General features: G+C 44.7%; 1 protein-coding gene across 13 annotated transcripts in view; it reads left to right on the forward strand.

The window, feature by feature from the left end:
• The window catches only part of LOC138261643 (uncharacterized), a 1,036,964-nt gene that overhangs the window by 792,201 nt on the left and 217,798 nt on the right, over positions 1-26,965 (forward strand). For all 13 annotated transcript variants that reach the window (XM_069210793.1, XM_069210797.1, XM_069210802.1 and 10 more), the window contains one exon: positions 14,142-14,300. In XM_069210793.1, the coding sequence (XP_069066894.1) occupies positions 14,142-14,300 (159 nt within the window). The remainder of the gene's footprint in view (positions 1-14,141; positions 14,301-26,965) is intronic.

Here is a 26,965-nt window from a genome sequence, read left to right on the forward strand (position 1 = left end):
TGTGGGGGCCGATAAAAAAGGGGAGTCCCAAAATACTTTATCCTGATTCATTTTTCCATAGGGATTTTGAACAGCGATAGCACCAAAACTACTGGATGGAATTATACCAAATTTGGCAGAAAGGTCGACCCCGGTCCAGAAAGTGACCTTTTTTTGTTCTGGTGTAAATTCGTTCAGTAGTTTTTGAGAAAATAAATATGTATATCTAGGGACACAGATCCATTGCAACTTCTACGCGGAGCGCAGCGGATCCGCGAGCCACACGGAGCACTGTGATTGTCTGCCCACAAGCTTTTCAGAAAGTTACGGCTGCCACTGTATCGACCGCAATGGTTCTGGAGGATAGATTTCTCGTAAAATATTATTACAAGGGGTCAGAGTAGATGTACTCTGACCACAAAGGTGGAATGGACAGGTTGATGAAGGATTAATTACAAGTTTCTAAAGGTGAAAAGGCCAGTGCCTTATTTTTTAACAATCATGGAGTCACAACTCTGTTGCGGAGCTCAGAGCAACCACCTCCCCTCCCCATGCAACATCATTACAGTCGCAAACCCCGATGATAAAAGAAAAAAATATATATATAAAAACGTATTGTTACACACACTGTGACAGCCATTCAGACACTCACTCATCTAGTCACAGACACACTCTGACCGTCATGCACCCACTCAGACCCTCAAGCGCCCACTCAGACACTACACACCCACTCACACACACATACCCACTCAGAGACACACAGACACTGACACAGCTACACAAAGACCCACTCACAGACCAAGTCAGACACTCACAAACTCACTCAGTCACACACCCACTCACAGACCTACTGAGACATGTACATAATCACTCACAGTCTCACACAGACACTCACATGCCCAGTCACGGACCCACTCCGATACCCAGTCACAGACTCAGTCACAACACTTATGCACCCAGTCACAGACCCACTAACAATTATACATCCACTCAGAGATCCACTGCGACCCTCATGCACACACCCACTGGGCATCGCCACTTTGTAGTTAGATCAGTGTTTCCATAGGAACCCCTCTGACATGCATTGTAGTGATTGGCAGGTTTTGAGGGTCACAAAAAGGAGCACATATAAAGGATAATAACACATTTTAGCTACTATATAACACATTTGTTGGTGGTACAAAACTAATTGGAGGAATTGTGGTGTGTTCTAATGCAGTTTTACTCTGTGAAAATTGCAGACCTTCTGCTGGGGTTTCATGAATCATGTATGAGAGAAAACTGTTTTCTCATGATTTTCTGATAGAGGTTATGAAAGATGCTCCAGAAGCTAAAATTAGTTCATTTTCTGTAAATTCACTAAATCTTTCTCAGCCATGTGAGAATAAAGTCTGACCAGCTCAGTAAAACATCTACTTCCATAAAGAGCATCCTTCAGTTGATTCTCCTGTATTCTACTGCATCATCCCAGAGTGTTCTAAAGAACAACTAGAGCTGTAACAGTCCTACTTACAATAAAAGTGTTGCACACCTGAAGCCATCTTGATTGAATCAAACTGATAAAACTTAAAAACATTTAATTTAGAAAGGAACAAAACAAGGGGGTTCATTTTGTCATGGAAGTTATGGATAGTGCGGTATAAAGCAAAATTAAGGCACATTTTAAATGAGTTCTCAAATATTTTACTCTTCTGTTTCATTAAAACATTCCAACATGCAGGCTGAAACATGCATTTTCAACACCAGCAGCATTCTGCCAGTTACTGCAGTAAATGAGGAAGCTTCATAACAAAAAAAGTCTCCCTAGACAGCCACCATAGATAAGAGAGCCAAAATGTAGCCCAAATATCACCCAGATGTAGCACAAGCATAGCCCAATGACAGAATTGTGAAATACGCTTAATTTTCATTTTGTATTTATTTTTATATTTATTTATTGATTCATTTATTTGCTGTTTTATATAGCACAGACTTGACCTGAAGGTATTGGACTGCTTTACATGAGTATTAGTTGCAATATATAAGGACACATTCATTTTCGTTTTAGTCATGGGGAAATTAAGTGATTAACCCTGAATCACAGGGTATTGAGCCGATGCTGAAACTCCAATCTCGTTCCTGTGTTGCAAAGTCGGCATCTCTGGCCATAACACCACGCCCTCCATATTAACCCCTTCGCTGCCAGGCCTTTTCCCTCTCAGGTGCAAAGCCTTTTTTGGGCTATTTGGGCTAGTTTGCACTTAGGCCCTCATAACTTTTTCTCCATATAAGCTACCCAAGCCAATTTTGCATCACCCTAGGGATTCTAGAGGTACCCAGACTTTGTGGGTTGCCCTGAAGGAGACCAAGAAATTTGCCAAAATACAGCGAAAGTTTCTTTTTTTTTTTTTTTTTTTTTAATTGGGTAAAGGGGCTGTAGAAGAAGGCTTGTGTTTTTTTTTCCCTGAAAATGGCATCAAAACAGGGTTTGCGGTGGTAAAATCACCATCTTCCCAGCTTTCATGAACAGGCAGAGTTGAATTATAAAATCCCATTTTTCAACACAATTTTTACATTTTACTGGGACATACCCCATTTTTACAATTTTTTTATGCTTTCAGCCTCCTTCCAGTTAGTGACAGAAATGGGTGAGAAACCAATGCTGGGTCCCAGAAAGCTAAACATTTCTGAAAAGTAGACAAGATCGCGTAGATCCTACAAATGTTTCCTACAGAAAATAACAGCTGAAATAAAAGAATATTGAAATTGAGGTGAAAAAACAGGCATTGTTCTCCACGTTTTACTCTGTAACTTTTTCCTGCGATGTCAGATTTTTTAAAGCAATAAACCGTTACATCTGCTGGACTCTTCTGGTTGCGGGGATATATAGGTCTTGTAGGTTCATCAGGAACCCTAGGTTCCCAGAGAACAATAAATGAGTTGCACCTTGCAATGGGTTTTCATTCTATACCAGGTATACAGCAATTAATTTGCTGAAATATAAATGTGAAAAATAGGTATCTAGAAAACCTTTGTATTTCCAAAATGGGCACAAGATAAGGTGTTGAGGAACAGTGGTTATTTGCACATCTCTGAATTCCGGGGTGCCCATACTACGATGTGAATTACAGGGCATTTCCCAAATAGATGTCTTTTTTACACACTGTCTTACATTTGGAAGCAAAAAATGTAGAGAAAGACAAGGGACAATAACACTTGTTTTGCTATTCTGTGTTCCCCCAAATCTCCCGATACAAATGGTACCTCACTTGCGTAGTTAGGCCTACTGCCGCAACAGGAAACACAAAACAGACACATCACATTTTTACATTGAAATCTGAAGTTTTTTGGAAAGTGCCTAGCTGTAGATTTTGGCCTCTAGCTCAGCCGCCACTTGGGGAAACGTAGAAAACCTGCGCATTCTTTAAAACTAGAGACCTAGGGGAATCCAAGATAGGGTGACTTGTGGGCCTCTGACCAGGTTCTGTTACCCAGAATCCTTTGCAAACCTCAAAATGTGGCTAAAAAACACCTTTTCCTCTCATTTTGGTGACAGAAAGTTCTGGAATCCGAGAGGAGCCACAAATTTCCTTCCACCCAGCATTCCCCCAAGTCTCCCAATAAAAATGGTACCTCACTTGTGTGGGTAGGCCTAGCGCCCGCTAAAGGAAATGCCCCAAAACACAAAGTGGACACATCACATTTTCACAAAGAAAACAGAGCTGTTTTTTACAAAGTGCTTAGCTGTGGATTTTGGCCTCTAGCTCAGCCGGCACCTGGGAAAACCCAGCAAACCTGTGCATTTTTGAAAACTAGACACCTAGGGGAGTTCAAGATGGGGTGACTTGTGGGGCTCTGACCAGGTTATGTTAGCCAGAATACTTTGCAAGCCTCAAAATTTGGCCCAAAAAACACTTTTTCCTCTCATTTTGCTGACTGAAAGTTCTGGAATCTGAGAGGAGCCACAAATTTCCTTCCACCTATTGTTCCCCCTAGTCTCCCAATAAAAATGATACATCACTTGTGTGGGTGGCCCAGGTACCTGCAACAGAAAAATGCCAAAAACCTGTAGAGATTGAGGGGATAGCACAGCGACTTGATAAGCACATATTTTTATTTTTTACATCTTTTAGGCTGACTCTGCTTTGGGACCCCACACAAGTGAGGTATAATTTTACTTGGAAGACTGAGGGGGAACTCTGGGTGGTAGGAAATTTGTGCTGCAGCGATGATCCTACAAAGAAAAGGGAGGAAAACATGCTTTTTTAAGCAAATGTTGAGGTTTGCAGAAGAGTCTGGGTAAGAAAGTGTTGGGGGATCCAGCCAAGCCACACCTCCTTGGACTCCCTGGGGTGTCTATTTTTATAACATGTCAGGGTTTGGTAGGTTTCCCTAGATGAAGGCTGCACCCAGGACCAAAAACATAGGTGCCCCCCTCCAAACACAGGTAGTTTTGCAATAGATAAATTTGATGTGTCCACCTACTTATGTGTTGTTCCTAATTGTGAAAAGGAAACGCACTTTGGTTATGTTAAAAAGACCCCTCACCCACCAACCAAGTTGGTGGCATGCTTCATCATCGGGGTCCCACCCGAGACACCTAGCATGTCACAGGTGTGCTGTGACGCCTGATTACAGCAGAGCAGGTTTTGTCATTTTTACCACACATACTGGTTGGATATGGCACGAAGGTGAGTGATGGTTCAGTGGATCAAATTTTATTAACAAGAGATTTTACAAAAATAAAATGCACTTTTAATAACTGAAAGGCCCAAAAACTGAACCAATGACTCACAGCACGTGAGCTGTAAAGCCACGACAAGGCACCAACCGCTTTACAGTCCATTCACACACCTTCCATACATGACATGCACAAGACCATTCATGCCACCAGCCACGGGCCCAGCACATTACAACACTCGCATCGACTGACAGCGTCACTCAAGGGCCCATCACTTTCATACGCCCACATGCCTGATACAGCAATCACACCAGCTGATGAGTGTGTGGACTGGCGTTTGGCTGGCACCGCCAGCCAAGCGCCACCCCATGCACATCACCAGCCAAGAGCCACCCCACTCTCACCGCCTGCCAAGTGCCACCCCACTCGCACCGCCAGCCAAGCGCCACCCCACGCACACTGGCAGCCAAGCGCCACCTCACGCACACCGCCATCACTTTTTTTGTTTTTAAACAACAAAGAAACCACTAATTATAAATAAGTACAAAACTACAAACACAAAAGCTCTAACTGAATACATGACAGTAATGCCAACTGTGAAACTGAACATATAAAAATATAAAACAGCAGTTTACGCTCACTGAATTAACCAATAATTCTTCTGTGTGTGGTAGCTCCTGAAACAGCCACCCACACACAGCCCAGTCTTTGAAGAACAATCAGGGCAGTACATCCTAGTCTCCTTCCTGATACCTCTTCGAGCACAGACTCTACATCTCTTAGCAGGAATTTATTTTTTGGTTGTGGGAGAAATGTGCTCAGCAAAGTGACGATCTTTCAATCTAGCCACATCCTCCACCACTGTTTCTCTAGGAACTCTTGCCTGTTTCAGCACAACAAGGCTTGCTATGATAGACTCCTGAAATTTCACAAATGTCATCCTTGACTCTGGAGAACTATAATTGAACACAACAAAAGCATTAAAAGTTGCCAAGTGGAACAGGTGAACAGCTAATTTCTTATACCAAACATAAAACATACGAGCAGCAGTGTAAGGTTCCAACCTCTGATCTACTCTATCAACACCACCCATGTGCTTATTATAGTCTAAAATGCACACAGGTTTGCGCACTTCGGCAACCTGACCCCAAACTGCCACAGCATGTACACATCCCTCCTGTCGACAAATTTCAGAGCTAGCAGCTCATCATTCCGCAAGGCACTGCACTGTCGCTTCTCAAGTTTTTTTACTGACCAGCTCTCTTGGATAGCCTTTCCGATTAGAACGGATTGTGCCACAAGCAACAGTGTCCACTCTGAACAACTCCTTGAACAACTGAACTCCAGTGTAGAAGTTATCTATATATAAATGGTGACCTTTGTTAAACAGTCGTCTACCAAGTTCCCACACAATTTTCTCACTAACTCCAAAAGATGGTGGACAACCAGGGGAGTCAATATTGGAATCCCTACCAGTGTAGACACGGAAATTATAAACATATCCTGTACTACTTTCAGACAGCATATACATCTTAATTCCATACCGTGCCTTCTTGCTAGGAATGTACTGCCTAAAAACCAAACGACCGTTGAACAGGACCAAAGACTCATCTACAGATATTTCTTTGCCTGGAACATAGATCTCTGAAAAACAATCTACCAAATGATCAAGGACAGGTCTAATCTTAAAAGACAGTCAGAATCAGGGTGATCTTGTGGCAAGGCTAAAGCATTATCTACAAAATGCAACATCCGAAGAAGAAGCTCATACCGGTTACAACTCATGATGGCAGGAAATATAGCAGTTGCCATCAAGGGACTAGTAGACCAATATGAAGACAGTGATGGCTTCCTTATTGGCCCGATCAAACAAATTAAACCCAAGAACGTTTTCAACTCTTCCAGATTTGTGGGAATCCACCGGCTAGCTCCAGAATGTGGCCTAAGTCTGGCAGCGAGGACCCTCAAATAATGCTCTACATACAAATTAGTCTGCTCAACAATATCTTCCAAAAATATATTGTCCATACACAACTCAAAAAAGTTGACAGGCAAAATGTTTTCTGTATTAACTCGACACCTTGGGAAACCAGTAAACGTAGGCAACAGTGGCTGCTCCATGTTTGCTGCAACCCACGTGTCTGGTCTTCCAATGGGAAGCCTTTCAGCCGCTGGCTCCTGCACCATTGGCACATCAGTGTCCTCCTGTAAAACAGGCCCTTCATCAGCACTGAGAGTTGCTTCATCATCAGATGATTCCTCTCTGACAGAAAATTCACTTCCAGAATCTTGCACTTCTTCCTCTGCCCTAAGATGCAGAGTCAGTTTCATAATCATGGTCAGAAGACGACTCAAAAAGCACACCAACAACCTGCTGAGCGGTCATCCTACGGCTAGCCATGATCCTGCATATAAAAATTAACTGGACAAATGATCCACCAACAACCAGCACTGTGTAAGATAAGTAAAAAAGTGTAGCTTTATCACTAAGAGTTATAAACTCAAAAACTATACCGCTCACTTGCCTGAAAAAAGCTTGACTCACCAGCAATAAACTGTTATTATCATACATGCAAATACTTTGCCAGCTGACAAACACACCGCCACCAACCATTTTTAAATGTTCCCTTGTGTCTAGTGTTCTCTGCTTCGAGGCAGATGGGCCTGCAAAAAAATAAATAGGCTGATCTACCCCCAATGGGGGCACAACTGCCCAGTAGTGCTTTTTGCCCCTTGGGGACGACCCTTGCCTAAGGGGGCGCACCCCCAACACAAAACAAAAAATCCCTGGTGTCTTCAAGGGCCTACAAAAAGTAGGCCAATCTGCCCCCAAGAGGGGGCAGAAATGGCCTAAGTTACATTGCCCCCTTTGGGGGGGGGGGGCGACCCTTGCCCAAGGGGCCACCTCTCCACACAAAGCACACACACATGAAAGGCCTAAAGAAAAATAGGCCGATCTGCCCCATAGTACATTTTGCCCCTTGGGGGCGACCCTTGCCCAAGGGTGCGCCCCCAACACAAAAAAAAAGGAAAAAAATCCCTAGTGTCTTCATGGTTTCTGCCCCCCGTGGGCAGAAGGGCCTACAAAAACTAGGCCAATGCCCAATAGTGCTTTTGGGCCCTTGGGGCGACCCTTGCCCAAGGGGCCGCCCCCCCAACACAAAAAACAAACAACAAAAAACAATCCCTGGTGTCTTGTGGCTTTCTGCCTAAAAATAAGGCCAGTCTGCCCCCAAGGGGGGTAGAAATGGCAAAAAAGCATTGCCCCCCAAAGGAGAGTGACCCTTGCCCAAGGGGTCGCTCTCCCATTCAATAAACACACACACACTAATTCACTGGTGTCTAGTGGGCATCAGGAATGTTCCAAGAGACATCGAGGGAAAGGAAAACCCTTTCCTTTCCCTCAATGGCTCTTTCACAGGCATAACAACCACCCCCCCCCCCCCATCCTCCCCCCCCCCCACCCCCCACCCGAGGTAAAATGTAACTCCATCCTCGTAGACGCGCTGGAAGCAAATGGCTTCCACCGCGTCTTTCCTCCCTTCGCTGACATCATGGGGGAGGGGCGGGGGATGGAAGGTGGAAGGGGAAGGAATTCCCATTCCAGCCTTGGTGTGGGGTTGCGTCCCACGGGGGAAGCGCTAGCTCTTCTCCCGAGGGCTGTTTAAAGGACGTAATGGTTACGTCCATGGCGCCTCACAGGCGCAGCCATGGACGTAACCATTACGTCCATGACACACAAGGGGTTAAAGTGGATAAAAAGCTAATAATTTTAAAAGTGCTTTGTTGCTACTCAGAAAATGTGTCTTCATTCATTTCTATGCAAAAAGACCTCCACATATTTAGAATGTCTAAGGGAAATGCTTTTTGGGGAGGCAGAGGTCAGGGGCATGGACTCGGACAATTGAGGACATGGAGAAGGGGGCAGAGGCAGTAAGTTGACCATGCAAGACAGGCTGGAGGGGCAATGGCCGCACCACGGACCATGTAGGGCAGGATAAAGAGGGTCAGGGGCAACAAACCAACCATGCAGGACAGGCGAGAGAAGCCATGGCAATACAACAGACCATTCAGGGCAGAAGGGAGAGGCAGTGACAGCACAACCATACATGCCAAAAGACCCAATTCAGGCAGTAGACGACCACTGTTTTGAAGCCCAAACAGGCTTTATTTTTGGCATCTCACATCTAAACGTGAACAGGGAAAACAAATTCCCCCGAATATTTTTTTTCAAAATCTCCCTCTTACCAAGTTTAAAATGTTGCCATGTGTGGTACATTGGGCCGCGGAGGTTAAGAGGAATGGGGTAGGGACATGGACCCAGACAATAGAGGGGAGGAGGGAGATGTGCAGGTGCTCTAAACTGACTTTACAGGGAACGCCCCAGCGTTTGCAGCAGCACAATACACAACAGAGGGGAAACAGGAGGGCAGTGCAGCACAACGGACTATGCACAGCAATAGAGAGGGGGCAGGGCTATGCACATGGTCTACAGAGAGCAGAGGGGAAAGAGGCAAGGGCAGCGAGCTGACTATACCGACAGGAGGGGCAGTTGCAGCACTGTGGGCCATGAAGCACAGGGGCAGTAGCACGCCAGAGGACCATGAAAGGCAGGAAGGAGGGGATAAGAACCCGCACATGGAAAATTAAGGGCAGGGGGCAAGGCAGGGACAGCAATCTGATCATGCAGGGCAGCCGGGATGGGCACTGGAAGAAGAACCCACTATGGAGGGTAGCAGACAGACTGTATTGGCATACACACAGACAATGGGGGTAAGGTGGGAAGGGGTTAGGGCAGCAAGATGACCTCCCATGGCAGATTTGAGGGGCAGTGGCAGCATAAAAGACTGAATGGAAAGCAGGAGGATTTGTGTCAGCACAATGCCATGATGGGCAAGAGGGAGGGGGCAGGGGCATGCACAACGGACTATGGAAGGCCGAAGGGTGGGGTAGGGGTGGGACACAGGTGAGAGAGGTCAGAGGAAGGGAACACAGGCTTTACAAAGGATAACGCAGGGAAGGCAAGAGGAGCAGTTGCAGCACAACAGAGCATGTAGAGCAGAAAGGAATGGCAGCAAAATGGACCGTGATGGACTGGAGGAAACTGATAGGGGCATGGCATTCGATCAGTAGAAAGCCATGTGGAGGAGGCAGGGGCAAGCAGCAGCCATCTCACCATGCTGGGTAGGCAGGAGAGAGGGGCAGAACAGCTCAGACTAAACCCTGGAGGGCAATGGCAAATCCATGGAACATGTTGGGCAAAAGGGAGGCAGCAGGGGCATGCACACAAACATCAGAGGGCAGGCATAAAGAGGGCAACAAGCTAAGCAAGAAGGCAATGATAGGGGCATGGACTGAGGCAATGGAGGGCAGGAGGAGCTGGCAGGGACCTAAAATTAACTGAAGGGCAGTGGCAGCACATCGGACCATGCAGAAAAGGAGGGAGGAGGCAGGTGTATGGACTCACGTAACAGAGGGCAGGGAGAAGCTGGGTAGGGGCAGCACTCTAACAGTGCAGGACAGGCAAGAAGGGAAGTGGCAGACAGGACTGAATGAGAGACAGGGGTGTCTACTTGGATAATAGAGGACAAGGAGTGGATGACAGGGATAGCAATCTTGGAGAGGGGCCACCACCACGGACTATGCTAGACCAGATCCTGCATTCAGCCCCCTGATGTTCATTAAAATGGACATGGACCATAGAAATTCAGCAGTTGTAGTTAGTTATTTCAAGTAACTAACTTGCACCCTAGGGTAACTATAACTCCGCCCCTGCCATGCACAGTTTTTTTCTTAAGTAATTTGACTGCTAAGGTTTTATTTATATTTGTAATGACGTTATTTAAGTTTTCATGAGTGCTGTAAAATCTGGGGTAATTAGCAGTGCATGGCGAGGGCGCGAGTTATAGTGCCCTTAGGGCGCAAGTTATAGTTACTTAAAATAACTCTAACTGCTGAGTTTCTTCAGTTTTTGCAAGTAAATTCAGAACCAAACTATCCCTGTAACTTTTGTTTGTCTCATAGAATTTGAATGTTTTTTTTCTGGTTCTATTTCCTAACTATAACGTTCCTGTAACCCTTGTTTTTTTTCTGTAAACTTCTGTGTTTTTTTTTAACATAAAGTAATTTTGATTACTAAATGTTAATCCAACCACCGCCGTACATGGCCTTTAGCCGTGAGGAGCAGTCAACCCCCCATAACCACTCAAATCTGTGCTGCACATGGCCGGAGGGTGTTAGCCCCATGGCCTGCAGGGATGTGGAATTCCTGTAGCCCAACGCCCAAGACATATTGTTTAGGGTTAACAGCAACAAGTTTCATGTTTATTTTGTCCTTGGGACAAGTAGACCCAACCCCCTGCAGCCAGTTTACATGGAAAGGAACAATCTGCAGTTGAGGTATTACTTGTGTCCATATGTTTATGCTGTTTGAACTTGTATTTATGGTTCATTAATGCAAAGCCTTTATTATTATGGTGAGCGCATTAAATTAATGTGATAAGCTTGGACTGTACAACTGACAGTGGTTCCAGTAACAAAATGTGCACACACGTTTTCAAAGTTTGAGAATGAGAGGCTACATATATCATCTCCAGAATGCTCACTGTTGAGATGAAATTGTTGCAGAAGCTTGTAATCAAAACTGCTGGTTCTTTGCTTTCAAAATAAAATGTTCAGAGGAAGAATGCCACTAGGAGAAAAATGTTTTGCTAAATTACTGTGAAATTTTAGGTACCAGTTCTTTGAAGCATCACTCAGTAACGTGTTGATGCATGCTAGTATTTCCCAAAAAAAATCATAATGGAAAATCAGTGTAACCATTTTCAATAAGATTATGGGAAATATGAAAATAAAAAAGCAATGGAAAAGCCAAACAATAGAACATTGGTGGTCAGTCTTTTGGTTTTGACAATGCATGTCTTGTTTTGACATGACTTTTGTAAAACGTTATTGTTGTGGGAGCTGCCAGACCCTCACCTTTGTAACAAACATTGACAAAAAGCAAAAAAAAAGTTTAGCTTTTTCTCTAAAAGCACACATTGCCACATTAGAAATAGAATTTTAATAAAAACAAAAGGTCTTGGTTAATGCCGGACCTAATTAGGAGCCCAATTATTAAAGAAAGTCACAAAAGTGCACCCATGGTATAGGTCTTTACATTAGTGCCGAATTGTGGCTTTCATGAATTCACAAGAATTTACAGAAGTAGACCAGGGAATCATACTCCTAGGAAATTTTTGTTCATGCAAATATGCATGCTTAGATTTGCTCATGCGAAAATCTTTTGAGCGTTTACAGGTTTGATTTTCCCTTCAACCACTTTTTTTCCAACCCTGGAAGAACTTCTACTTCTGCCCTTGTCAGGAGTAAATTTCCAGCCTTTCTCAGTATGGGGAAAGATTAGAGAAGAGCTGTCGCAAATCCTTAAACCATGCAAGTCAGTAGGTTTGCACAGACTCTTAAGGCATTCCAACCTTGGAACTATTACTTACTGCTTCCTCCAGCCCCAGTATGTAGGTCAGGTGTAAATTTCCAGCCTTTCTCATTATGGGGAAAGATTAGAGAAGAGCTGTCGAAAATCCTTAAACCATGCAAGTTAACCAGTGCTTGTTTTTTTTTTTTGTTTTTTTTTATTTTGGCTGAATCCGCCACGATGCTTGGTGAAAATGTAAAAAACAAAAACAAAAAAAAAAATGTTTTTATGCCCTGGACCCCAGCACCAGAGCTAAGGGGTCAGCGTGTCCCTACCCTGGCCCCTTTTCTTATTTGTTACCTTTTTTTCAAGATGGCTGCCTTGTTGAAGTGTAATCTCTGCTCGAAATCGGGAGGGTTTGCAGACCCTCTGTGTTTGTAAATTTACAAATTTGAATTTTCTTTAATATCTTTAAAAAAATGCTAAACAGATTTACACCAAATAACAAAAAGGGCATTTTCTTGACCAAGAGCTACCTTTTTGCCAAATTTGGTTTAATTACGTCCAGCTGTTTGGCCTGTAGTCCTGTTCAAAAACCCTAAGGGAATTAACATGGGGGAAAAAATATTTTAAGATACCCCCTTTTTCTCTGCCCCCACTTGATGGATCACCCTGAAACTTTCCAGGCAGCAGCTGACACACGCTGCACATTTTTTGGGACAATTTCATGAAGATTCATCAACTGGCACCAAAGATATAAGAACGTAAAAAAACAGTGTTTTCTATAGAAACTGGGTCCTAACTAAAACTACCTAGTGGCGATATATTTATTTATTTATTCTTTCAGCCGCCCATCTCCACCCTCAGCAAACGGGCACCAACACACCCCGGACTCACCTTGCGTGGGCAATTATATTGTCAGTGCCTGACCCCTTACAAGAAAAGTTTATGCTTTTTGGCAGTGGACGCAGCCTTTCTCACAACCAACCATCACCATTTTGCGGACTCTATTTACATCATGATGTGTCTTGAAAATTAACATGTGCATCCATTAGTAAAAACAGTGAAAAGACTCAAAAAAGTGTGGAACTCATTCAATATTAATAACTCTGTCCCGCTTACACCAGAGTGCAAGCCAACATAACATGTAAATATTGCATTAAACAACTACCTCTAAACTTATAATTAATTTAGACAGGCAGTGTGTCTTGATTTCAGCCCCATAGTTTTTATGCATAAACATACTGTTGATCATAAAATAAGCACCAGCATTGGCAACATGCTTCCTCATTCAAAAATATAATTCAAAATTCTTACATGATTATACAAGGATCTTCTACTTAAGAGCATGGCTACTTAACCTATAAATCCCCAGTGAGCGAATCAACACAATATGTGTACAGCAGTTTCATCAAATCCTGCTCTACAAGTGACCACCACTCCCTGTACCATGCATGCACCTGCTCTACAACACTGTAGGAATATGTTGTGCACAGAACCAATTGTTGTTGTTAGTCCCATACACTTCTGTGAGATGTACCACCATAAACAAAATAAACCCAATTATATGCGTCACTAAAAATCTATCTAACATAAGGGCCACCTCATGGCAACCGCCATACATCATATCATCACAAGGTGTCCACATGGTCTTAATCTCAGAATGGATTAATGAGACAGTCTTCCTTATGACTGTATTTAGTGCCTATAGATGAACAAACATATTCTCCTCTATATTTAACCCCATTGGTGTCTTGGTGTTGAGTATGAGGATGTGCAATGATTCTAATCTCCTTAATCGTTTTTCCCTGTTACCACCCCTTACACTTTTTGGAACTGTATTGAGTGCAAAATAACACCATTTTGCAAATATATATATATATATATATATATGTGTGTGTGTGTATATGTTAAACTTACGTTAACTATACCTACCTACCTACCTTATGCAGTAAAGGCATGCGTAGTAAAGGCATTTGCGTTGTGTGGTAAATGCATGCATTATAAAGTCATACAATCATATGTGTACTGAAGGGCCACCATTGGTAGCATGTGTGTTCCCTGACCACTTTCCATCTTTTATTTCAGCTGAGCCCTCATATTCTGCCATCAGTAGGCTGCAGAAGGTCGTGAGTGGCTTCTCTGAAAATGAGTGCATCAGCCCCTTCACTGCAGTGAAACCATCTGCTGCCAGTCGGAGTGTGCAAGAAGCAAGCACGAGAAGGATGTATGATCGCAGGGAAGCTGGTGAGTTGTCATCAATTTTATTTTACAGGTTTCAGTGACTCCTAATTTTCTGGTAGTACCATTCATAGTGAGATCATATGCACCTGGTATTAGTCACTGGCAGAACCACCCCAGGCATTACTATCCCTGGGAAGGAGATCCTGTCTTTTTATAGGAATGCAAGCTTCATGCTTTGACAAGTGTTCTGTCTGTGCACCTCAACCATGATGTTAGACATCAGATACACTGCACCTTACAAGAGAAAAACATGACAACTTATATGCAGGGGAAGAATAGGTGGCTGATTTGCAAGATCATTGACAAATACGATGTTGTCCCTCTTTTGGCTCACCTCTTTCTTGAGATATGATCACTTGACAAAGAATGTTCACATTTGCTTATAATAAAATGGATTATTCAGTGTATGCTGGCTGCACTGGAGTGTTGTAAATATCATGTTTCTTCTTTGTGCCTTAGGGCAGGGTTCTGCAAAGTCGGTCCTGGAGAGCTGGGTCCATGCCAGATGTTTAGCATATCCACATTTAGAAAAATTTAGGTTTCAGAAACACCTTTTTTCTAAATGTGGATATGCTAAAAACCTGGCATGGACGTGGCTCTCCAGGACTGACTTTGCAGAACCCTGCCTTAGGGGGTCATTTGGGAAATGTGAATGGGTTTTAGGCTTGCAATTATTCCCAGCTTTTACTGCAGGCATGATTACTAGATAAATGGCATGGCCTAATTAATTCTGGAAGATGTGATGACAGTACATGTAAATATGATGGCGGCTGTTTTGAAGCTTGTAACCACACTTCCAGGAGAAGATTACATCACATACTGGGCCTCTGAGAATCCCATGTTATGTGTGTGATGGTCTTGGTAAACATATCTGTTGGTTGTTATTATGACAGAAGTATTTTTTGTCTACTTCAATATCTATGCTTACATTTTCTGGCTGCTAGTAGAGCTGCAGCTTTTCATCTTTATGAAATCTGTCAGAGCATTTGTTAACTCTCTGTGTTGAATTGCATTGTTTAGTATACAGCTGCTGTCTGTCCTTATATCTGCTGGTTGTCCATGAAATTGCAGCCAACAGTAAGTCGTTGAGTAGGACATTTGTAAAGTCACCAGTGATATCATTGTATATGTCACCTGTGATGCCAAGTGTCAGCACATGAGCAACACATTCGACAGAATTATAGTCAAGCAAACTAAATATAACTGGCAAATGTAAGTGTATTTAGGTTTTAGATCATAACTCTGTCCTATCAAATTGAAGCTTTTCAGTGAATTATGTAAGTACATGGTCACACATCTCTTAATTTGCCAATTTTTATGTAGATTGGTCAAGAATGGCAAACGTTTAAGCAAATCCCCAAAGTGTAATTGTTTCATTATTGGTATAAGAGGTGTAGTATCTCATGTGCACTGCAGACATTCATGTTATATACCAGTGGTTTGTTATAAGTCTGTACTTTGACTTTTGAGCTGTTTTGGTTTAAATAAGTTTTATTGAGCAGCTTAACAAGAGAAAATAAACAGTATAATGCTGCTTAATACAGTCATTACTATTTGCATCAATAAGAGAAACTGAGAATGGGGGACGAGAAGGATAGAAAGAGGAACAAAGGGCCAGATGTAGCAAGCAGTTTTGCCCAATCTGTGTCTATGGGAAAATGTGTTCGTACATATGGCCCAAAATTCTTACCAGTATAATGTGAACCAAAGCAAACAAATATGACTTTTTGCAAATAACAAGAAGAAGACAAACTATGTAAGTCATATATTATTTATTCACTATGGTCACATAGCTGCACTTCTATAATCTGGATCAAGGAAGCCTGGCCCTTGTCTCTCTCCTCAAAAGTAGCAGGCTGGTGTACCACTATGAAATCATAATATCCACGTTGATAAACTCTGTCTTGATACTCTATGGTTCCTGTCATTTCCATTGTTTTGTGTTGGTAACATCAGGAAAGGATAGGATTTTGTTTGTTCTGCATAATTCAGTTTAGCCACAGCTTGTGTGACTTACTCTCTTTCTGACATTGCCTACGTATACGGTTATAGACCCTGCACCTGCGACCTTTGTCCAAGGATCTCCTGTAGGGATATGCAAGAGTTTCTGGATCCACCAGCTGCACCTCTGGATCACTCTTGGCATTGTCTTTAGGTAGCAAGGAAGGAAACCTAGAATCTTCTTTATCCAGAAGCTGCAAGAATCCAAGTAGTCAAATTTGAGAGGCTCTTGTTCGGTTTTTGAGGCTCTCTCTAACGCATTCCATCATTTAACGGGTATATTAAAGCCATCTTTGACACTCCCTGAGACTCTCGGAACGGTGCACCTCTGGGTTTTGAACAGTGGGTTTAAGTGACTCCACTTTTTTTATGTCCACTAATCCAGATTCCAGCACCCATGGAACTTTCCTCAAAGCGGATGGTGATCACAGACACCCATATTCCCTGTGGTAGCTCTCAGGTCCTTGAAAGGGTTGATACAGCCTCACCCTGTGTTAATGAGTCCTTTCTTGAATTGTTTCTGACCTTCGCCTACCTCCTGCCAATAAAATGTTCTGTTTCTCTTTAGGAGTTTTACCTTTGTTTTCTTTTGATATTGTTTTGAAAGTTCAGTCTGCACTCTGATCATGCAGCCACAGCTTCTCAGCCCCACCTGCAGGCCGAAATCCATTCATACTCTTCATTATTATTGTGATAATTGAGGGGGCATCAGGAATTGACTTCCATTCAAAGCTGCACTCTTTTTTTTGTTTTGTTATCTATTTAGTGTTCTATGTCAGACAATCAAACATTCAACATCTGAATACAGCTCACTAGTCCAGTACCCCACCAGCCCCCACGTTCCTGCCACACATGAGCATACCGGATGCAACCAGTTCTGTTATGGCTTCTACTAGTTGTGTGTTGTGTCCTACTACTACCGTCTTTGGCATGTGTCCAATGTAACTCTAATCTAGACAGTTTGATCTCACTCTCCCATTTATCCCTGGTTGGAGCGTTCCTCACTTCTGCACCCACCAAGACCCCTGTGTGCACTCCGAGTCCCAGCTGCCCCTGATCTTCTCAAACATCTGTGGACAACCCCTCCCCTTGAAGGTCTCTTTTTCCACCATTTTACAATGCTCCATACTAGCCTCCCAGTCTTGATAACGTAGAGGAGCCCCAATGCCCCACCTCTGGACAATACCCCTCTTGGCCACCCTGCATCCCATGTTTACCAGTATTTTCTGGTTTCACAGCATGTCTAAGGGACCCCATATTCTCAACAGCACAAGTCTGGGTTGTATATCCAGGGGTACCCCCGTGGCTGCTTCCATGGATCCTTTAATCTCATTCCAGGAAGAGCATAGTCTGGGGTGCTCCACAGTGTATGCTTAAGTGTACCCTTCACCCCCAGCCTCTGAGGCATTGTGCATTCTCCGTCTTCCCAATTTTATGCAGTTGGTTCAGTTGGTAGCTCACTTTTATTGCGACTTTCGCATGGTAACCCAGTGGCGTCTGCCAGTCCTCCTCTGTCAGTTCTCCCAGGTCCTGTTCCCATCTACCCTGCAGTCATGTGAGAGGGTGCTGTGTGTTTCTCATCAGGGTGCCATAAGTCAATGAAATGAGTTTACGTGTGATCCCACCATCCAGAAGTCTCCCTTTCAATGGAGAGTCCTCTTGGGCTTCCTCATCGTGGGGCACCTCACTGTGGAGTGCATTTCACAGCTGGCCATGGCGTACCCATTGCGTCTCTGGCATTCCCGCCGATAAAAGGCAAAGCAGGCGATGCCATTGTGTCCCAGATGTCTGTCAAAGTAGAGAGACAAGTATTATCCCAGCCCTGAAAGCCCCTCAGTGCCTCCACTGGTCTCAGTATGGTTCCTTCCCATAAAGGCATTTTGAGGGGCAGTCTCCTACCCCATCCCATCTCTCTGGTCAGTCTTTTCCAGGTGTCCATTACTGTCTTGGAGGCCGGGCCCACCTAGTGACCCAGCTTTCCCCCATATAGTGCATGTAGGTAGCTCCGGGAACCCATACCTAGTCTGTCCAGTCAGAACGCAGGGCCGTCCCAGACTTCATAAGCCTAGGCATTGACTGCACTGGCCTGAGCTGCCTTGTAGTACTTTTGAATGTTCGGCAGAACTACACCCCCTTCAAATTTTGACCTCTGGAGGACCATCAAAGCAATGCAAGGTTGTCCATCCCATCCGGAGAAGTGTTCTCACATGCACTTCTGCCTTAGTAAACAGCATCCGGGATCCTGTGTGGGTTATTTCGTATGATGTAGAGAAGCCTGGGGAGAGCTGTCATTTTAAAATTGCTACCTTTCCCAGTACAGAAAGCAATGGTGTATGCTAATGACTCGCATCCTGTTACAGTCCCTTTAACAAAAGCATAAAATTTGCCTTGTAGTGCAAAACAGCATGTTGAGTTATCCATATTCCCCATATACTTAAACTTGTGAGTCTCCATAAGTAGCGAGGAAGGTAGCATTTCATCCTTATCTAGCACCCCACCGAAAGCAGGAGTGATTTTTCCCAATATATGGTGAATCCAGAATACCCGCCAAAGATCCAGAAGATATCTCGCAGCTGCCCAAGTGCCTGGTCTGATTTCGCCAAATACAGCAGGATGTCATCTGCGTATAGTGATATACACTCTTGCCATCCCCATATCTGAGCATCTATATGTACCCATTTTGCCAGAGTCCCTATCGTCCGTGCAAATAGCATCAGCGGCAATGGCCACCCCTGCCTGGTACCCCTTCCCACCTTGAAAGCTCGGGAGAGGCAGTGATTAAGTTTCACTCAGGCACTTGGTCTGTCATAAAGCAGTTTGACCCATTAAATGTATTTTGGCCCAAAGCCCATCTTAGTCAAGACCCCAAACAGATTGTTGTGAGGTTAGTCGTTAGGCACATACTCTCCTATTTTGCTTATTTTAGTTTAGGTCTGAGGCCTGTGACTCTTCACCAAGTCACTTGGCATTTCATTCCTTTTATTATTTTAGCGAGGCATTAGTTTAGTGGTGATGTTTTATTATTCTTATCTGTTGTCCTTCTTTGCAGAACTTTGTTATTCACTGCTTTGCCCCACATTTCACTCTGTGCTTGCATCAAGGCTACATATGTTAGGTTACCGGGTATTGTCAGCTCAGAGAGTACAGTGTCTTCCTTACACAGAAAGGGACATGTCACGTCAGGGCAGTTCTTAGAATAACACAATGTTTATTATAAAACATCAGGCTGCCTTAGTGTCCTCAGAGGGGACATTTCAGTCAGATTGCCATCTTATGCTGCCCGTCATCTTTGCAGTTTCAGCAGAAGCTTGGCACGTCCTCTTCTGTCGCGGTGGAGGATTTCCAGTAGACTAACCAATCTCTCCTTTACCTATAACACAGATATGGGGCTTGCGACACACTCCAGGGACTAGTTGAGCGGATTAGGGCTATCACTGCTACTTGCCCTCCTTTAGGAATCTTAGTATTGTGTGCAGGAATATTGATAATAAGTTTGTGACAAATATGGTGGGACTGTTCCTATGTTTCACGTTCTTGGTCACCGTTAGTGTCTGGTTTCATCATCCTTACAATCACACTTCATGCATTTTTACATAGAATGCATTTGCTTTAATAAATCCTATTTAACCAAGATATGCTTCTGCCTGTCACTTCATGTGTGAGGCTTACGTAACTGAGAGAACTGGGTATGATCTGTTTCCACCACGACTTCCGGAGGAGTCTGAGTGTCATGTGATGGGCTGCACAAATCACTTTTACCTGCGGTATCTGTGAGGTGCTGCAAGCTAGCCGAAAGGGTTAGGCTGACAGGTGCCACATGGTTTGGGATCAGACTCAGTCCCCCATACCTGGTGGTGCTGCTGCTGCCCAAACCTCAGCAGTCTTGTCATTTAAGCGAGAGTCCCATGACAAGATAAGGCCACTCTACCGAGTCAAAGGCCTTGTTGGCATCTCGAGATACAATGATCCTCCTCACTTTCTGCATTAATCAGGGATATTGGCCTGCAGGAGTCACATTTGTTGCATGTTTTCCTGGCTTTGGGGATAAGACGACGGTGGCCATTCTGATATCAACCAGCAGTTTTCTGGTTTAAAATGCTTCCATGTATGATGCTTGTAAGGCTGCCGCCCTCTGACTGTTTAATCTGCAGAAGAAAATTGGAAGCCCATCTGGGCCAATGCCATCTCCTGAACCGAGACATTCACCTCTGATTCCCATATCTGTTCTAGTCTTAGGCACCAAATGGGCAGTCATTTATGAAAGACAGTGCGTCCTCCTCTGACACCTGTAACAGTGCAACCAAGAAGGTTTCCATGTAGCGGGTAATTCCTCTGTTATTTACTCACTGCTTCTCACCTTTTCTCCCTACTCCACAACTGCTCTGTTCCCCGCCTCATAGAAGCGCTTCTGTTAGCTAGGTAAGCCATTTTCACCTTATTACTAGCCACCATTTGGTACTCTGTCTGATTCTCATGTATATAATTGTTCAGGCCAAGTGCAGGAGAAGCTGCATTGTCTATTCCCAGCTGCACCAAATCCTGCTCCAAAGTAGTCAGTCTGTGGAGTCTTTCTGTCCTGACCCCAATTTCGCAGACATAATTACACCCCTAATCTTGGCTTTATATGCTTTCCATAGTGTAACTGGATTCTGTAATGTGTCCTTGTTTTCATGAAAATAGAGTTTGGAGGCCCTGTCCAGTCTCTGGGTCTCCTGTTTGTTTGTGAGGCGCTATGTCTCTATCCTGCATTCCTTCTATACCTGCTGCTCAATGACAGTCACAGTAATGCAGGGTGAGAGTGGAATCTAATTCCGCGAGCTAGATATCTGGTCGTACAGTTTCTGTTTTTCAGTAGAATAAGTTCTTGATCTAGCCACTCACTGATTACCTCTGAGGGGCAGCATCCCTACCGCCCTTTGCAAAGTCATTATCTGAGGTCCTCTGCTGACGAGGGGGGTAACCTTTAGCATAAGTTCTTCCTCTGTGTCCGGTTCCGTCTCTGCACATTGGGATCCACTTTCCTCCTCTTCAGAGACCAGTGCTCTCCATTTATTGATGCTATGAGTGTCACTACAGTTCTTGACTTTCAGCACCCTTTTCACTTGTTTCACTTTCATTTGCACTTTTGTTGGGGCTACCTTGGTGCGCAGGTTGTTCCTTCGCCTGGAGGATGCTAGGTGCCATCAGTCGTCTCCTTGCATGCCGGGCAATGGACCCGACCATAGAACCCGCTGTTCCAGTCAGTTCCAGGCCTCCTGGGCAGTCGATATGAAACAAGCCTTGTCTCTGTGATCAATCCATAACTTTGCTGGGAAAATGAGTGCATATTTCAGATCCAACTGTCGCACAAACACCCCTCTCTGTCTGTGAACTAAAGTAGTTTAGTCCAGGTACAAATTGACCTTGTGCCCTGCAATTATCAAAGGTCTGTGCTGCCTTGATGCCTGCAGGATAACATCCCTGCCCCTAAAGTTCAGCAAGCGTGCTGTGATCGGCCTAGGACGCACCCTGGGTGCTATGGGAATCGCCAGTATCCATGGGCTTGTTCAACCGAAAAGAACTGTGATGCGCATCCCTGCAGGGCAGCTTTGACAGCCACTGTTCCACAAATAGTGCTGTGCTGGGGCCCTCTGCTTTCTCCTTTTTCAGGACCCCAAACAGTCTCACATTGTGACAGCAGTACCTGCCCTCTGCATTCTCCAGGTGGCTTCAAAGTGTTTTGTACTATCTTTCTGTGATGGAACCTTTGAGTGCGAGTTCTCTAACATTTGGCATAACAGTGCTCAGTTGAGTCTCTGTTACTTGGTCCACCATCTTTTTGTGATCCTTGTGCAGTAAGCCCACCTTGTTCACCACTGCCGCAATCTGCATCTCTAGTGTCACTTTTGCGCCCCTGATGGCTTCTGTAAGCGCGGCTAGGGAAATGTCCATCCCCTCTGGCGTTGTCTGCCCTGCCCCTTCTGTCACCACCAGCGGGCCGGGGGCCCTGTCCTTTGCTACCCTGATCTTCCACATTTTTCTGAGGCTGTACTCACCAGTGTCTGGGGTTGGAGGGTTGAGGCCCCCCTGACTGCCATGCCAGGAGGTCATGTTGCTCTGTTAGAGAATTCCTGTCCACTCAAGGTCGGGTATTGAGTTGGACAGGGGGCGGTAGGGGGGGATAGAATGGAAGTATTGTGTGTTGCAGCCATTAAATTATTCCTGCCCCGTCCGGTTCCTCAGGCACTCATCACCGACATCTGGTGATTTCAAGGGTAGTCCCCGGCCTTCACCAGCGCAATGCATAGTGTTCAAGTACGTGCATGCCTTGCTGCTGCTTCATCGGAGCCCTTCTGCTCCGGGCTTCTCCACAGGCCTGACCTGGTTGAGGCCTGTGGCACTCCACAGCTCTGTCTCTCTGCTGAGCCCCAGATCCTCATAGCTTCACTTGTCTCTCGCAGCCCTCTAATGCCGCCTCAGATCCTGGTGGCTGCCCTCTTAGTTCTTCTGCCATGACGCCGCACTTGGTCAGGATCTAGCTGTTGGGGGGGGGGGGGGGGGGGGGGAGTGGTGGGGGGGTAATGGATGTACACACTGGACGAGTGTCTGATGCCAGATAGCCAAAGAGAGCTTCCAAAATCAAAGTCCTAGCTAATGTGCTTCTGTATACTTTGCAGGATGGCTGTCTAGCCATCTTCCTCCCTAGGGTGATTGGTTTTGTACTGGCTCTGTGCTCATTACCTTCACAGTCGCTGCCACCACAGAGACCAGCTTTCTGTAAACCTCGGTCTTTCTGTCTGAATCTCATGGTATGTCTTATCGAATCCCACTGTAAGGCTCTATTCGGTCCCCCTGCTGACTTATGATCTATGCCTTATATGGCCACACAGAGGGATCTCTGCTTGAGCCTTTGAAAAACTGACCATTTTAAGTGCTGGTTAGCTCGAGAGTAAGAAATAGTAACACTAGGTAGAATGGGCTTAAATAAGGTTTAAGAGCTAGCTTGAGAAACGCATTTTGAATTTGAATATGATTTACCAGGAGCTTTTGCAATTCTTGACCCGTCAGTTATCGCTCAATATCATTTAATTGGCCACAGACAAATGCGAACCATATCTGTGATTATTACAAACAAAATGGTGTGATTCATAAGGCAGCAATGTGAATACACCTACCCCACCTGTGGGTTTGAGAACACATTCCAAATGGAGGAAAATGATTTCTTTAATTTTTCAAAGAGAACCCTATCCCCTGTGACCCCCCCAGCACTCACAGTTTGAGAAACTGTCTGTCTAAGAGTACCAAATCTCATATGGTGTCTAGGGCTTAATGTGTTTTTCAACTATGTGTGCTGGCGCTCAAATCAAAATTCATGGTTTGTTATACACGTCACTGACTTTGCCAGATGGGGGTGATTGCATCCCCGACCTGTCTTCGATGTGGTGTTGGGTTGGCACTTTTGTCTACACAGTTTGGGGCTGTTCTGCGTTAACTTGATTCTGGCGCAGGTGGCGACTTGCCAGAGCGGAATTTTGTCCTGGGTGGTTCCAGTGTACCTAAAACTTAACTTAATTTTCTTCATCTTACTTACTCACTGGATGGTAACCAATACAAATTATTGGTGTTGTTTCTGGGTCCTAACAAAACATGATATAGCACGAGAATGGGAGGTCATGCATTGAATTGGGACCTGTCTGTTCTGTGCATCAACTGATTCACTGTGAGGTTCGAACATTCATAGGATGAGGGTGGGTTGGGAGGACAAGTGATCTGATATTTAGATCATTCTGTGTTTTATTGCTAGACTATGAGTGGGGGGGTAGGAGGTGAGATGGGAATTGGCATCTTACTTACTCACTGGATGGTAACCAATACAAATTATTGGTGTTGTTTCTGGGTCCTAACAAAACATGATATAGCACAAGAATGGAAGGTCATGCCTCCCACATTTTTGGCAGTGTGGAAAAGAGGTCTGGACCACCATATGAGCTTAGAAGTGGCGGTTTACAAAGTACGAGATTGCCAACAGAAACATCCCAAGGTATGGCAAGTGTGGGCTGATTATCAGGGCATTGAATTGGGACCTGTCTGTTCTGTGCATCAACTGATTCACTGTGAAGTTTGAACATTCATAGGATGAGGGTGGGTTGGGAGGACAAGTGATCTGATATTTAGATCATTCTGTGTTTTATTGCTAGACTGTGAGTGGGGGGGTAGGTGGGGGGATGGGAATTGGCGTACAGGTATTTGTTTTTCTCTATGGTCTTTTCCTTTCCTTGGCGTTTTATTGTATGTTGGCCCCCGGGCCTTGTTTACACCTTAAAATTCTAAATCACTGAAACCTGTTTTTTAAAAGAATTTAAGCAAACTAATGACTTCTCAGCCAGTAATAAATCGATAAACGCAGCTTTGAGTGTCCAAAAAGCTGATATCAAAATGCAGATGAAAGTGCTTTTCAAAATATTTAAACAGAAATCCCTAAAAGCATTAAAGGAAACAATATGCATTAAATAAAAAAATGTTAGGGTTCACTTATATTACAGAAACTAAAAACCTTTTAAATTGGCCAGTAATGGGTAAACCATAACACACCCATTGTCAATACATACCCATTGTCATGACACTAAAACCAAAAAACACCCATCATCAAAGTCATGGAATTAATGTTGAGATAGCTACCATAACTTTCCAATTTCAAAGTTAATAATGTTTCCAGTGCAACATGTTTGTCTAAACGCACACATACACACTGCCACCTCACTCTCCCGCTATAAGAATATGTAGGTAATAGTTTGTTTCAGCTTCCTAAAAAGCTATGTTCAGTTCTATACCATATAGTGCAATAATTAACTAAGCAACAAACCATCCTAATAGTGTTGGCACCTACAATACAGAAGCTAATAATAGCACCAGAAGCCTCAGGGTAGTAAATGCAAAAATGCTAAAACATTAAAACCATAAAACAGTAAACCAGTATCTGATAGCGACTTCTAGTTGCAGATTCCTTACCTTAGAATTTCTCCCAGGCATCAGTCTGGATACTGAGATTTTTCTCGAGCAGTACCCCTGCATGCCATTAGGTGGCACTGTCATACATAGGCACCACCCTGGTGTGCTGAAATCAGTTCTTTTCTTTCTGCTCCAGCCTGCTTGCATATCCAAAGAAGAGCTACCCCACAGTCATTTTTTTTTGCTGGCTTTTTTTTAACTTTTGTCAAAGACTTTTTGATATTCTGGTGCATCTAGATGTTGTTACGGAAGGCCAGCTTCAAGCCTTGCGACTCCTGTCATCAGATGATGTCTGTGATGTATCCTCACCTCGTGTGTCTTTCGTTTTTGGTGCGTGACCACGACTGAAAGTCATGCTCCGAGTGCCTGGCCATGAATCCGAAGGCTTTGAGGGAGTCGTCCCTAAAGTTGCTTGCAGCCCAGCACTCTGCTCCTCGTCAATCTTAGGCAAGAGGAAGGTCCCGAGACCACTTGTAGAGCCCACACTCTCCGTCGTCCCATTCTAATCTTTAGGATGTTCGGGTAAGCACAGAAAGAAGTCAAAGAAGAGCAAACGTTCTTCGACTTCACCCTGTAGGTCTGATGATCCTGTGCGGGAAAAGGAGCATTGTCACTTTAGGCCTCCATCATCAGAGCCTACTTCTGGGTTGGCTCCCTCCCAGAGTTTACAGGAGCCAGAGCCACCCCAGCCCAACTCTGTGAGTTCTTTGAGGGTATGTGCCTCATTTTTGGACAGCTGAAGCCTGCTTAAGCGCCTTCGGGCCCCACAGGGTCAGTAAGACCCCCCTCGGGTTCCGTGCCAGCAGCTTCAGCCTTAACCCCGGAGGGCACACAGGGATTGTTTCCAGATTTGCACTGGTGTTGGTCATGCCACAGTGACCAGTCCCGATGCCAGTGCAGATGACGCTCCTGATGCTGCCCGCAGTGGGAGTCGATTCCATACTAATTGCCAACACAGAGCCGGACCAATGCCTATTCTGACTTCCACGGGGACCTAGTTCCCTAGGTTGGATGCTGACCTTTATCCTTATGGGTATGGCGAAAGTATGGTGGGATCACTGGACCCTGCTTGTGACCCCATGGACTGGTCTCAGTACCGGGGTGAAGCCAGTGGTCTAGACACCTCCCCTGAAGCTGGCATGCTTCCCCCTACCATGGCTACGGTGGCGGGAGAGTCATATTCAATAGTGTGGTGAGGAGAGCAGCCGAGGTCCTGGGCCTCGAGCTGCCATCTGTGGCTGTCAGGACCAATCTCCTGACTGAGGTGCTTCAGCCTCTTCAGAATCCCTCTTGCCCTTCAATGAGGCCCACACTAATGTCCTGCTGGGGACTTGGTCCAAACCCAACACAGGAGCTCCTATTAATAGGACAGTCGCCCACTGCCATAGGCCTGTGCCTAATGACCCAGTATTACTTACCCAACACCCCACTCTTGAGAACTTGGTTAACCAAGCCTCTACATTTCCAGATACATTCCCTTCCACAGCCCCGAATAGGAAATCCAAATGACTGGATCAGACTGGGAAGAAGATATTTTCTTCCTCCAGTCTGGAATTGCGGTCTGTTAACACCGCATGCCCATTGGGCCCGTTACTACCAAACTTTATGGGACACAGTTGTGCAGGTGCTGCCACAGGTCCCAGAGGAGGCTCAGACCATACTTTCTCAGGCTGTTGCTG

This window comes from Pleurodeles waltl, chromosome 10, assembly GCF_031143425.1.
Source record: "Pleurodeles waltl isolate 20211129_DDA chromosome 10, aPleWal1.hap1.20221129, whole genome shotgun sequence".
NCBI lineage: Eukaryota > Metazoa > Chordata > Amphibia > Caudata > Salamandridae > Pleurodeles > Pleurodeles waltl.